Source organism: Caloenas nicobarica, chromosome 4 (genome assembly GCF_036013445.1).
Source record: "Caloenas nicobarica isolate bCalNic1 chromosome 4, bCalNic1.hap1, whole genome shotgun sequence".
In the NCBI taxonomy this organism is placed as follows: domain Eukaryota; kingdom Metazoa; phylum Chordata; class Aves; order Columbiformes; family Columbidae; genus Caloenas; species Caloenas nicobarica.
In genome coordinates, this window is record NC_088248.1 from 66275810 (window position 1) to 66290984 (window position 15175).

General features: G+C 35.8%; 1 protein-coding gene across 1 annotated transcript in view; it reads right to left on the reverse strand.

The window, feature by feature from the left end:
• Nucleotides 1-15175, reverse strand: part of JAKMIP1 (janus kinase and microtubule interacting protein 1) — a 91118-nt gene that overhangs the window by 44710 nt on the left and 31233 nt on the right. The window contains exons 4-8 of the mRNA XM_065633200.1: nucleotides 11780-11989; nucleotides 10976-11095; nucleotides 8575-8721; nucleotides 7817-7957; nucleotides 4599-4658 (exon numbers count right to left, since the gene is read on the reverse strand). Coding sequence (XP_065489272.1) covers nucleotides 4599-4658; nucleotides 7817-7957; nucleotides 8575-8721; nucleotides 10976-11095; nucleotides 11780-11989 — 678 coding nt within the window. The remainder of the gene's footprint in view (nucleotides 1-4598; nucleotides 4659-7816; nucleotides 7958-8574; nucleotides 8722-10975; nucleotides 11096-11779; nucleotides 11990-15175) is intronic.

Here is a 15175-nt window from a genome sequence, read left to right on the forward strand (position 1 = left end):
TTAGAGTTTGGGTTGCCAGGGCAACTCATCAGGAAGTACTCCTTTCTGACTCCAAACCAATGAGCAGATATAGTTTCATAAAGACGAAGGTAGATTATATGGAGGTAAAGATGTTGATGGCAGGTAACCAATAACCAAGAGAATTTCATGAAAACCACATCCTCATTTTGAAGCGCAGATACTTTTAAATGAAAGATGCTGAGAGTAAACCCAAAACAAAGCTGCACACAGACTCTTATGTCAATACTTGTATATCCTGCTCTTCTGCCTGTACCAGCTTGTCTGTGGATGCGGCTCAGAACAAGTAGCCCACGCTTTGGAGGAACCTAGCCGAGGACAAACCACTCAGAGGACTGATGAACATATGACCTGACCCTGCTCATGCCTCCTGCTTCAAGGGTGCTTGGCTTCAAATATGACAAAAACACTTGAGGAAAGCTCAATCAAAACCTGTGATGAAGTATTTTGTCAAATATGACAAAAGCACTTGGGCAAATCTCAACCAAAACCTGTGATGAGGTATAGGCTTGAGGACTGACAAAGTAAATAAGAGTCAATTCTGGACTTTGAAAAGGCTGGCAGATGGCACTTCTAAAACAAGGAGAACAAAATTACAATTTATTATCATATATATGGCACAGAGTACACAGTACCATGAAGGTCAGCAGCAGATTAGTTAAAACTGACATTAAGACTTCTCATACCTGAGGTTTTTTTGCAATACCTGCTCTATACAGTCACTTTTGTAAATAACTTAGGTTAAGTATGTATCTTCCTTTGAGTCTGCATGCACCCACACACACACAGTTTCATGGAGTGAAAAACAATAGTAGAACAACAGTGGGTTTGATTTTACTTAAATGTATATAGGTTTGAGAAGAGACTTAAAGCAATGCCATTATTTTGGCGAAAGATACTTGCATTTAAACATTTCACTAGTAGCAAAAGTAGGGGAAAATAATTTGCATATAAGTCACTAGATGGGAGGGAATTATGATGAAAATTAATATTTCCTATCATGCTAAAAAACCCTAACACTTAAGGAGAGTTAAAAGTAAAAAGCAGTTAAATGCTATACAGACTGCATTTAATATTTGGATTTAGGAGGGAAGCACTTGTTTGTTTTTAATAACTCCTTCTTCAGAGAAGTTGTACATTTATCATTTTGTGGAGCAGATATTTTCCATACAAATAGAGATAAGGTATTTAACCATTGTATATTAATTGCACATGCATGAATTGCTTCATGACATAATTACAGAATAGCTGGTTTTATTATCGATCACCTGGTATCTGAAGCAACTAGCTACGAGAAGTGATTCACAGCAAAACCAAAACAAATTAAATGGTAAGGGAACAGCTGTAGAGAGAAAAAATAATTTGATTCATACAAAGCTTGTTGATAAACATTGTAATAAATAATAAGGCATAGATACATATACCAAGTCCAAGGAAGATGCCATATATAGCTCAAAAGCTGAATCATAATGGGTTTTGAAAAGTATATACAAACACGTACAATACTCACTGGATTTTCATAACTATACACTATTTTCATTCAAGTTTCATTCAAACTTTTCTTAAAAATGAGAACATTCTCAACTAACAAAGATTCTTTTCTATTGATTTGTACATGTGTTACTTCTAAATCATAACTTCATAACTGAGAATAGGCATTTAAATTGCTGAAAAATTCTGATTTAAATTCTAATTTCCACTGACTACTGCCATGCATTTAATGGCAAGTATTTTTCATGTGGATTTATATCAATGTTTTCACATAATTTTGAAGTAAAATTATGCGTTAGGGCTTTATAACTCAAGTATTAATGTTTCTACTGAAGTATGGTGCTCAATAAACATGGAAGTTTAGAATATTGTAAATCAATAGCGACACAGACTATATTATATGCAAATTTCATTATACACTCATATTTTTAACGGTTTGGTTTAGATACAATTACTTGTAAATAATCTGATTTCTCTGTTGTGAGAGTAGTTTCACTTTACATTTAAATATCTCATTTTCAAGTACTTAATCTAACATGGTAAAAATGATTGAAGATTAATTTCCTTGTAATGCAATCAGATGAGCTAATCAGTAACTTCTTACCTTCATGCTTATATGTCATTTCTTGGCAGCCAGAAAAATACAGGCACACCAAAGCACAGAGGCAGATAAAAAAAGAAAAGTATAAAACAAGAAATATGAACTCCATCACACCAGTGTGCAGGCTTTCCACTATCACGAACACAGTTTGTTTATTTATTGAAGCTAAAATACGGAAACAAAACCATAGAGTCCAGCAGTTTCCAGACCAAGCAATTATGTCGTATTTTCAAATACAAGACTCCATCAATCATGGAATCACTGTAACTGTATTCGACGTGTGAAAAATAAACAAAACACAAAAAATACTGTTTCTGGAGTTTCTTGGTTATTTCACTGCCAAAACTGGAAAAAAAAATAAACAAACACACCACCACACCTGGAAAAAAGCATGCCTTAAGCAGCAAAAGAATATTCATCTTGGGTACATCTTTTTCTTAGCAAATCTAGTGGCATGTTAACATAGAAGAAAAAACCAAAACCCTCTGTCAGCTTAGGCTGCTTCACCTCAGAGAAAACTATCCTACACTGCCCAGCCATACAGTCTCTCTATATTACTCCTGTAAACACCTTGCAACCATAGAGGTTATAAAGCCCATCCCAGTGTGCTCCTCCTTTCCTTGGGGAACCTGAGCTGGTTGCCAGTGCTGTTCTATGGACCTTCTGTGCCCCTTGGTAATTAAAAGAGTGCTCAGTCAAAGCAACACTAGCAACAGTAACCTAGTGCACCTACAGAGCTCCAGAAATAACAGACACATCTAACTGGGGGGGAAAAAAAAAAACAAAAACCAAGCCAAATATTCAAATATTTACTTCAGTAGTTTCTCCTTCAGCACAGCTGATTAGGAGAGAGACACCCATAATTTTGTTTACTATTGTATATATGTTATCATCTGTATGACATAAAAAACTTGCATAGATTATAGAAAGAGATACACTTAGACTGTACATGTCTATATATAAAGCAACTCATCTTCTTTTATAGTCATGGAGAGAAACAGGCACTACCACCAATTTTTTAAGGGTGTCATGAGCATTTTCTCCAACCCCCATGTTGCTCAACTCTTGCTTTCATCAATAAGGGAAAGAAGAAGAAGATACCACCTAAGAAGCAGTTTGCTCAAGAGAAAAATAGGTAAAAGGAAAGAGTACAGAGTCTAGGTCAGCTGTAGTTCTATTAACACCAAATATTTTTAAGATGTAAATGAATAATTACAGAAGTTTCTGACCTATAGAAATTAGCATCACTAGTTATCAACTCCTAAAACATTAAATGAGCTAGTTTTGTTTCATTAGGAACTTTACAATTTAGCAAAAGATCTTATACAATTAATTTAAAATCAGATAAGGGCAAATAATTACAGACTACTATAAAAAAAGCAATATTAATTATATATATATTTAATTGTATGTCCTGTTTTTAAACTCACTCTCAACACACAAACTTCCATGTATACTACACCTAGAAAGAATGGTTCAGGTTTACTCTAAATATATTTTGTCTCTATCAGCCTTCCATTACGAACAATAAAAATATATGCAAGATTTATTGTTACTTCTGATTTTTACTTTCTTCATATATAAAAGACATATCATTATTAGAAGCATAATTTGAAAAATTATCACTGAAACAGAGAATCACAAAGGACAAATTTTCCAGAATACAGGTATTACAGAAAGCAGAGCAATAAAAAAGCACCACCTGGAGGTCACCAGGATTACACTATGCAGAACACAGTGACAACAAAAACCCATTTAAGACAGAATGTATCTCAAGCTACCATATAGATGATAATCATCTCTCCATTCTTCACCTCCGTTTTTTCCCCTCTTAGCCCATTCCCCTCCCCTCACGCACTCCAGGCCACTAATGTTCAAGAAAAACCATTATTCAGAAAAAGTAACTAATTAATTAATTAGTAAGTAAGTATTGAAGGTACACTCTGAAGCAAAACTTTTCCATTTCTACAATATAAATTTTTCTCTTTTACTTTGCATTCTAGAGAAAAATAGTTACTAGAGAAGAATAGAGCTGTCTTACTGTTAATATATCACATACAGAAATATCATTTCAATAAGATCACTAGCATGAGTTCAAGTTTTCAATTGTGATTAAGTAGCAACTTGATACAAGCAGTTTAAAGGGTGTATTTTCTTTAAAAAGGACTGAGTATTTGTCCTTTGAAGTGTTAGTTGTTTCAAGTCATTACAGCATTTAGGCCTCAAGCCACTTGAATATGTAGGCCACAATGACTAAAAGTGTATATTGTTTATTTTGAGCAAAACCCAAAACAAAAACCCTCGCATGCAGTACAAAACCTGAAGCCTCTGAATTATCCTAAGAACAAAATATTAAGTGCTCACCAAAGAAAACAGGAGAATTATATGAAATTTTACTATTAATTTAAGTAGACCTTCAATTTCAGGCAGTATTTAAATCAAGTATTCACAACATAAGAAATGCATGGAAAACCAAAGGTTTGCTCACCTTTGGAGGCTTCAGACTTTTCCTCTTCTGTTTTTTAGATCGCAATAACCGTTCCCTTTCCTAGAAGGAAAGAAATATTTTGGTATGGGTTTCTTTTAAAACATATTTAGATATGCCTAACTCAAAGAAATATCATTAAAATTTTCCTAAAGCCTATGGTAAAGCTAACACAAAGACAATGCCTTTATCCTGTTGGATAAGGCCATGTTGATATAACGCCACGCTGTACTGCAGCTTTAACCAGTTAGCAAACAAACCTTCTGCCATATACTTCACTCTCTTGATGGTAAGCTGGCTGGAAAAGGCTTTATTAAATACTGGGCACTGATTTCTTACAGTTCTTTTGACTCTTTTACCAAGAAGCTCCCTCCAATGTTCAACCACCCTAAAGAAGAAGGTCAGTAGCCAAAAATGTGTCCGGTCTTAGTAATTACAAGTCATTATATCAGGCACACTCTAATACACAAGCATGCATTTGCGAACATAGTGTTGCACGTGACTTATCCTTGTAGGGCAAAAGTCTCAAATCCAAAGACACTCTCAGTCTGTGTCGACTTAGTTGGTGCCTTTTTTCTACTATGGCTTTGGAATAAGATCATGATTAACTATACCATAACAGGTAAAGGTTATAACTGGGAGGAAAAAAAAAAAAAAAAAAAAATTGGGGGATACGAACATTTAAGCCTGAGAATACTGCCTTGATTTCCAAAGGAGAAAATGAGGAACACAAGGTAAAAAATGTAAAGGAACAAGGAAAACAAACAAACAAACAAACCAAAAAAAGAAACCAATGAACGACACAGCAGGCAGGTGATCTGTCTCCTTGCCTTTTTCCTGATTATTTGATTATTTCCTTAGCTCTGCATCTTTGTTGGCAGCACCTCTATTTTTAAAAGAATGGTAGGAGTCCCAAGCACTTCTCTAGCAGTTATTGCTCACTGCATGGTATTATTCCATCCGGAGTTATTTGCTTTATATTCAATTCAGAAACTGGACAGATAGGAAGCTCCCAGTAGAAATCACAGTAAAAATATTCCTCTTCATTAGCACATAGTTCCAGGAACAAAATTTTGGAAAATACAAAATAATTCAGAAAAATACACCTACTTATATAGCACCTCTCAGATATGTGGTTTTCAAAATACAGAAAGGTAATGCATGCCAAGGTAGAATGGAGAAGGTATTTGAAGCTGCAGAATAATATAGTAATCTAAAGTTGAAACCACAAAGTTGACTTTTAGACAGTGTTGGTGATAAATGCTCCATCCTCAGGTACCTGGTTAAGGCATAGTCCCTGCATTAACCTGGGTCTCCTGCATCCCAAGCAGGTGTCCAAACAGCTGGAATTTCACTTCAGTGAAGAATGACCAAACGTGTCCAAAATTCTCCACTCCTTCCTGTTTCTACTCTTGTTTGTAAGAAGACTGGTTAATTTACTGTCTCAATAACACATCAAGCTACCAGAACAATAATAATGCCAATTAAAAACCACCATTTGCCGAATCACTAGCACCTTTTGCAATCATCTGAGTGTATCTTGACAGCTTTATTTTTAAGAACTGACCAGAAAACCACTGTTGTGGGAGAACTCAGCTTTATACAGCTTCAAATGACAATATTAATCAGTTCAGACAACCCTATTGCCTAAAAACATCATTCTTATTTCTTTATATCATATTGGTCTCAGCTGGAAGTAAGTTGATGACTTTATATTAATCAGGTATGTGACATGTGGGTCATTCTTGATAATTATGACACATTTGTATTCTGCAGAGGTCTGGCTTAAGCCAAAAAAGGTAGCTGAAAAGCACAATGGGAAGTGCAGAGCTCCACTGCATCCATATCAAAGGCGATGCATCGATTAGTTTGTACTGTTAACAAAAGCAGTACCCTAGTTAACAGTTTAACTTATTTCTGTGAGTGAAAAAGTATCCATAAATAGGAAACAAAGCCAAAATTTAACCATATTACAAATATTTATTTATTTTACTTTCACACTAAACACAAGTTAATACTAGTTGACCAAAGTCAGGGTACAATATATTTCCTCAGATTACTGGCTGAGACAGTAAAAAGAGAGTCCTTTCATACCCACTGTACATTGAAATATAAATGAGGTTGTATCTGTCATATACTGAGAATATCATGTCATAGTCCCTTCCTGTACAGTTGTATTTGTAAGGTAAAGCAGCACTGCTCTATGAATCAGACTCTACATCATAGTGCCTGGGTAACATCCTACTGCTTGTAACACTGGAGAATGTATGCAGATATCAATCTTTGGCACTGATTACAGTCAGAAATCATGGGTCAAGATCTCAGAGGAATTGCCAAGAACAGAGACAATGTTCCAGACAGAGCAATAACACATCTTGTCCTTTTATCTTTTTAGATCTTCTATTTTTATTTTCAGTGTTGTATCCAATTGTTTAATTTTTTTTTTTTTGAAAACATCAGTCAGCAGTGACATTTGAGATACTCTAGAATAGTCTGCCTGAGTTTCAGATGCTGCTCCAGAAGGGCAGGGGTCTCTCAGAGATGATATATCATTTCTGCCAGCACCAGAAGGGTATATCATACATTGCGCTAAATTGCACTAGACAACTCTAACACAACTCAAAGAAGTCCTGATCAAACAGTGCAAACATCTATGAGCATCATCTTGAGTGGTCTTCACAGTCAGAGGGCAGCAGCTGTGCAAGTCTAATCTTAAACTATGCCACTACCTGTGTTTGGATGAATCATGCATATTTCTCCCCATCTGTAATAAAGACAGCTAGTGTGGTCAGCTCAGAGATGCTCAGTTAGGTGAAATGAACACCATCCTGCATTTTCCTTTCTCTCAGGAGAATTTCTAGATCAGGAGAGTGGTTTGGTTTGCACCAGGATCTACATCCAACATGTTTCAGTCATTAAGTTTTGAAATGTGTCCTCTCTGCCAAGTTCCTAAGTTGTTGACAGACAATTTTCTAAGTAAGGTGGATGGACAGATGCACTTCTTTTCACAAGCAGCTCATAATAGGTAACTATTTTCTAATACAGAGATTCACACACATTCCAAAGAAATTTGTTCACTACTTGAGAAACAACAAGAACCTTTCAATGCCAAAGAACTATTTCTGCATCACTACAACTGGAGTCAAAATATTGCTCTCAAATCTTTAGCTTGCCTATAGATGTGTGTGCATGCACGTGTGTATACCAGTGATAAGCATTACCACTGTGAGATCATCTATAACATGCTGCTGTTCCTTGACTTGAAGTCTAAGGAATTCAATTTCTTGTTCCTCCCGTGTGGTGCTGAGATCATTCAAAGATGTGTGCCTCTTCAGTGCTGGTTGTGCAGATAACTTTTCTTTCTACAAAAATAAAAATAAAATTTAAAAAAACCCAAAACACAACAACTAAATATAGAGAACATTTTAAAGTGTCTTGCTGGAAGAGTAGGAAAATTCTCATGTGTGATGTAGTAATCAAGAATTCTTTGGACTCATCAGTGCATACTCCACTACAACATACAGCCTCTTCCAACAAAAAAAGTATTACACACTCTGTATGCCTAAGTGTTAACACTTCATATAAGATATTTTAAAACATGGTCAAATAACTCAGTCTGGGACAAAATTAGCAGACGTGCACTCAATGATATGATATAGCAGGGCCTTTGGCACAAGCACTCAAATTCAATTCTGACTTTTAATCATAAAACCAGCATTTATTAAAGTTGAATTTAGTCATAAATTTTTATAACCTCCAAACACACTTTATCAATCTGTGATTCTTTCCTGTAATCAGTGTGAACTGATACAACATAAAGCACATGCCACTCTGAATTTAGAGCATGAAGGTTCATTTGCATTGGCTGCATTTCGAACTCTGAAATGTCTATATTAGAGTAAAATCCTCACAAGCACTTCCACGTCAAAAGTAACTATGTACGTGTCCTTATAACATCATCTCAGAGATGATTACTTACCAATTCTACATTTTCCCTTGATAGATTTTTTATTTTCTCTTCCATTCTCTGGATACATTGCAACATATCATCATTTTTTTTGCTCATCCTCTTATTTTTTTCTACCAAAGGTTTCAGCTGACTTTCTGTCTCCCGAGAACGTTTCAGCTGCAAACAGCAAAGGAACAAAGTTAGCTGTGCTTTAGCTCGTAGTTGTAGAAAAGAAGAAATAAATGTTTTTTTCACTTGCCTTCTTCCTTCATTCAGAAAATTTAGTTCTTTTGTTAAGTGGCATCTGACAGAGATTACAGCTGAACTAAGAACTACAGGAATCCAAACAAATAACCCAGAGCATTTTCGTACAGTCTACAAAAGCACTAGATCTGCTCACTGGATTTTGCTCTTGGAAAACTCGATGATCCATAAAAGTGATTTATTGATAAACTAATTTCATTGTATATAAGCTTCTTGAGTAGTCATTTTCACTATCCCTTAGTAGGAGTAAACTCTTCCTGCTCTACTTTAAAAAGCCTATGCCTAATGTGTAATTAGAGCAATGAGAAAGTCAGCCAGGGGGCACAGATTCAATCTCAGCATTCTGCTGACATTTTCAAGCTGCTCAATTTTGTTCCTGTGGTTTTATGATGTTAGACAATTATGTGAAAAGCAAATTATTGCCCTTTCTTGCATTTATGCATATTCAATATTTCACTCTTCTTATTTCATTAATCCTTGAACTGTTTTGTTTGTAAAAAAATCTATTTTTTCCAATCATAAGATTTTTCAATTTACTGAGTTTTAACTGGAAATGAGAAAAATATAATCTTTCTCCTGAGATAATTTCACTGACTATTTGGTTTTCTGTTTCATTTTCAGAAGAAAATTGTTTTTCACAGTGCTTAATCACACAAGCTTACTGATATTGCTGATTTTATGTAATATTGTCTCACAATATGACAAAACCTTCTCCATATCTTTTCCAAAATATATTTCTTATGCCTCTAGGTTGAACATCAAGAAGAGCACTTGACTGAGTCATACATGCCCTCCATCTAAAGGGACACTGAAAGATAGCTGTTCAACACTCTTCAGGGATGTTTTGAATGAGTTATGTCCACAGGATTAGGAGGCTGAATTATCTCGTCTTTATATAACGTAATCTTCAAAAAAGGCAAGATGTTCTTGAGAGTATAGAGCAGATAAAACAACTGTAGCAGTTACAGTGGGGAGGGAGGGGAAAACAAACAAAATAAACAGTTCCTAGGCAAAGTAGGAAAAACGGAGAACCACACCCAGGCTAAAAAACATGTTCTTCTTCCCTCAAGAAACTTGAATTTTTAATGAGTAATCAATTTTGTCATGTGAAAGGGCAGGTTAAGCTATACAGCTATGTAAAAAGTTCTAAGAAAAAACACACTATTGTGTTATCAATTCATCTAATTTTAGTCCAGCATTGTTCAATTGCCTTCACTAATCTAGATTCAGCCAAGATATTGGACAAGAAAATTTCAAAAATTAGCTCTTCTGATAATCAATGAGATGTCATAACTAAATTAAGTCCTTTTATCATAAAGCAAATCCTTCATATCTCAACATGAAGAGCTAATTCTGACAAAGCAAGGAGGAAGATGTCAGTGCTTCACTCATCTATAGGACTGACACATGGAAAGAATGCCCTCCCCATACAAAATAGAACTATTTTAGAATCAGATACATGGGTTCTACCAGGGACAATTTCCATCTGATTAGAATTAAAAAATATATATTCTCTTCTGCTACTAGAAATAGGCCATTATAAGAGGACATGTAACAAAAAATTTTTATTGTTAAAACTCACCTCCCATTGCAGTCAATGCGAGTTTTAGCATTAATCTCAGTAAAAGCAATCAAATAGTGATGCAGGGTAACAAAATTCATTCTTAAAATTCTTGTCATACCATTTCTTTTGTAAGTTACTATCACTCTCCTAGGATAATTTCACCTACTTAAGAGATTTCCCTGGAGAAATGGCAGATTTTTCATCTCCAGCACAAGAAAGCTTTTTTAACTTTAGCATAAACATGTCATGAAAAAAAAAGTCAAGTTTCAAAAAGATTAATACAGTAATTTAAGTGCACAGTTTATGCATATTTCACACAACATCATTACACAGTGCCATAGGCAAGCTACCGGTCAATTTGATCACAATGACCCCCAAATAAATCTATAAGGATTTATTTTTCTGGAACAAGAGACTCCACACATGTCTTCTATGGTCACAAAGTGGATTTCTATGGAAATCTCTGTTATATTTAGATATAATTCATTGAGGCCAACCAGGACTAATTTGTAAATTATTTATAACACTGACTTTCTAGCATTAAATCTTTTACCATAAAGAAGCCCTCCCAGCCACCATCTGTGTTATTACCAATTAATTTACCAGTTCATTTCTTTCATCTGCTAGGAGGGTATTTCTGTCTTCCAGCTTCCTTATTACAGCATTCAGTTCAGCAATTTTTAACTGAAATCTCCGCACATCTCGTTCATCCAAATGCTGCTCCTTTACATCAAAACATATAGATACATAAAATTAACTTTAAAAATATTGTATTATCCATAAATTTAATATAATGGTTTAGCAAGTGGATTGTGTAAATTGAAAATAGAGGCTTTAGATCGATGTCTCAAACTTATTCTAATTAACTGAAACAATAAACAATAACATCCTGTGAAAATCGTACATGATATATTACCTGAAAAGTGTCTACCTGTGAAAGGAATGTAAAGGTTTAGCAATTAAAAAACTCCCAGCTACATAAATATTGTTTCACTTATTATTGGTTAGTTCTGACCAGATTTCTGACTACCAGCTAAAAGTAAAATAAATCTAGTGCATAGGACAGATTAAAATCACATGGCAGTTTTTGAAAAGTATAGTATGTATTTGCCATTGCTTAAAATAATTCCTAAAGTTATGAAAGAAATAGCTAAGAAAATAATGGGGTTCACAGCTGAAGCTCACAATGTAAATTCTAAAAGTTCTATATCAAGATATTTTTCAACATTCTTTGAAATTCAGGAGATCCAAGGACTTTCTAAGTCACCACTGAAACAGCACAGTGCAATGCAGGGCCATTTAGCACAGATTAGTCCTTCCAGTATTTTAAAAGAAACCACAAAAACAATGTGAATACCCAGGCAGCAGTTACCATGTTGAACATTGAAGAAAACACGATTTTCTTACCGGGCTTCCCATCAGTTCGGTGATGTCCCCCACTCCCGCAGGAAGCTCTCTCTTAGGACTGCTGTGGTATCGCTCTGCCTCCTTCACTTGGACAAGCTGTTCATCCAAAGCCTCTTTCTGAAGGAGCAGTTTCTGTGTATGGCCTGCCTGGACACCAAGGTCTTTCTCCAGAGCCAGAATCACTCTGTCTTTGCCTTTTATCTCATCCATCTGGAAAGAAATAAAGCAGGAGGTTTCTCTAACATCTCCAAGTGTTCACTGCATGCATATCCAAAACTTGCAAAAACAAAGTTCTGTTTCTCTCAGAATTATACCAGTACCCAAACTGTGGTGGCTAAAAAGAAGATCTATCCTCCTCTGCAGCCTTTTCCCCTCCCCTTAAAAAATATTCAGCCTTCACTTGATCGTGAGATTACTCAGTGCAGTCTCAACTCAAGAGACAAACAAAAATAGATGCAAACATACACCAAAACAGAATACATAGCCACTGAAATCATCCACTTCATCTGAGTATACACACTTCTATAAGCAGAAGAAAAATCTCTCTTCACTATGTTTCAGGGAAGAAAGGGCCAGTAGAAGATAAGAAAAACACACCTTTTAAAACTCACCTGGGCTTTGTTTTAAAGCTTGAGCCATACACATTTGCCCCATGTTGACTGCCACTTTATTAGTGAAAATCACATGTGGTAAATCTCTACACAGGCCTTTAAAAATTAGTAGCATATACACGCACACACATTTAAACTTAAAATCTTAAGCATAGTTATGTATTTTATGTGCCCTTATTATAAGATTCAAATCAGGACTAGTCTTTGTTTAGAAGGAAAAAAGCATGTGCACACAGAGCATTAGAATAAGGGATACAAAAAACCAGTTCTTAAGCAGCATCTATGGTTACTGAACTGCATTGTTCACACACCTTGATACAAAACAAAGCACAGTGCTAGAGATCTACTGCAGCTCTCATAGGATTTGTCCCTCACAGCATCAATATTAAGAAGTAACTTAAACTCTGAGTGATGTTCAGGATTAACACAATCAGATTACATGATTTGATACAGTTTGCTTCTTCAGGATTATTGCCCTACTGTTTTCACCGTCTGCAAAGCACGTGAAATTAGTTTGTGTACAGAATCTGAGTGGCAGGAGATGGCCTGGCTGAACCAAGTCAAGTCACAATTGGCAACAAAAAGCTTCAGATTTGAAGTGAATAAACCGGTCTAGACTACTTTTAAGTCCGAACTGGTACTGAAGAAGATTGGTTCTGACAGAAGTTTCTTTCCTGATTTGGGAAGGTTGCTGGGTCCCAATTCCTAGTCCAGTAAATAGGTGTAATTCTTCCCACTACATTAATTCAGATTTGTGAGACTTTCAAGTATGCCAAAAAAGACTTGCAGGAAAATAACACAGTTTTTATTAGTGGAAGAATCTGCAACATGCAGGGTTTCAGAGGAACTGTGCAGTGAACAGCAATGACAAAAATTAAGCAGCTGCCTCATTCACTGAATGCTATCTGTCACGAACACTGATCTATAGGGACCTCTTGGGAGGAAAACATGTCATGTAACTAAATACTGCAGAGAGTTTCGCTTTCAATTACACAGGTGTTCACACTGAACATCTAAGTAATTGAGATAGAGATTTGGCCATGCGAGACACATATTTAACAAGGAAGAACCAAGGTTACACAGGCAGCTTTGATTTTAGTCACCCAATAAGTAGCGCATTTCATACTCTTGATACTCTCCCAACTTAAAGGGTAAATGGAATGATATAGGGGTTTAAGTTGGAAGAAAAAAGAAAGCAACTATCTTGCTATGGACTGCTACTTGCTGAACTACTGCAGAACAGATTGTTTAAAACAGGTGTGACCAGTGAAATCACACCCATGTCACCCTTTACACAAACTTCCATTGATCAAAGCACATAAGCTCAGACTTGTGACAAAGAAATGCCATGAAAGAGCATGGCTTTGGAGTGGGGGTTAGGGGAAGGCAGGAAAGAAGGCAGAATTCCCCTCTGCTCTTCCTGCTACTGTTGGAGGTTTTTTTTCTACCATAAAATCTACATGCGGTGAAACTTTCAGAAATAAGAAACACCTCATTTTTCAGTCAAACAGAAAAATCTTTGAAACATTGATAATAATTGAACATAAGCATAGCAATGACTACACATCTTTTTTATTTTGTACTTATTACTGGCACGCACTAGAAAATCTCTTCCTCATGTAAACATGCACGCACACGTACACAAATGCGCATAGTACTGCAATAGCACTTACTTTGTTAAAAGCACAAACTAGCCTGTGGCATGAGACAATTCACCTCAATTTCCTCAAGGTGACAGCTACACCTTTGATTTCTCTAATGTAACTGCATCAACCCAGTCAATGCCTCAATTTTCTTAAATTTCCCCCAATGCTTGACCCTGCAAGCTACAGAGCAAACTTGTTCATCTTCCATGTCTGCTTTCTTAACAGAGAGTACAAATTATGCTGGGTGGGAGGGCAAGACGGGGGAAAGAGGAAGAGAAATATTTTACAGGGATACAACATCCCTCAGTTCCACATGGGAGAGACGGCAGGTCAAGGGGCAAGCAGGCAAAGAAAGAAGAGGTGCAAGACTAGGAAAAGGAGAGATATGGTCTAGGTTTAAACTGAACATAAGCTGACAGAGAAGAAAGGTCAATCACTCCCAGAAGACTTTAGTTTAGCTTAGTCTTATATTTTCAAGTAGTTGTAAAAGCTCACGCTAAGTCTCCATGTCAGTTCTGTACCACTGGAGAACTACTTTTTTCTTGTATTCTTGCCTTACACAAAGAAAAATAAACTTTGGCAGCATAAAGGAAAACAGCTTTATGTAATTAGACCATGTATTACAGTCTTCACTTTAGTGAGGAGTATCTTCCATTAGGTAAATGAAAATCAAAATGGATTAACTGTGTTCCCTGACGCTTGCTATTTTGATCAAATACATGTTGTGGAAGCAGCGCTGTCATAGCCAAGATTGTTTAGGAATCCACATGGTCTAAAAGAGAAGGAATGTTTTTTATTAGACCAAGTGACAGAGATGGAAAGAAACAAGGTTTCAGGTACAGAAGCCCTTCAACAGATTAAGCAGCTATATTCTTAAAAGCTTGTCAACTTTTCCCCCTTTGTAAATTTGATTTTCTCATAAAGGTTTTGCTCCCTCTCTCTATGATATGTATATGTGTACATATGTACATACACAACCACACACAGTGTACATATGTATGTACATAACACATATTATATATACACTCATATTTTGAGATATTATCCAATTGGCATTTATGACTACTGTAGGCAAGCTGAGCATCCTTGGCTTTCATGGAATTAACTGAAGTAAAAATTAGTGCTCCTCTCATGACCTT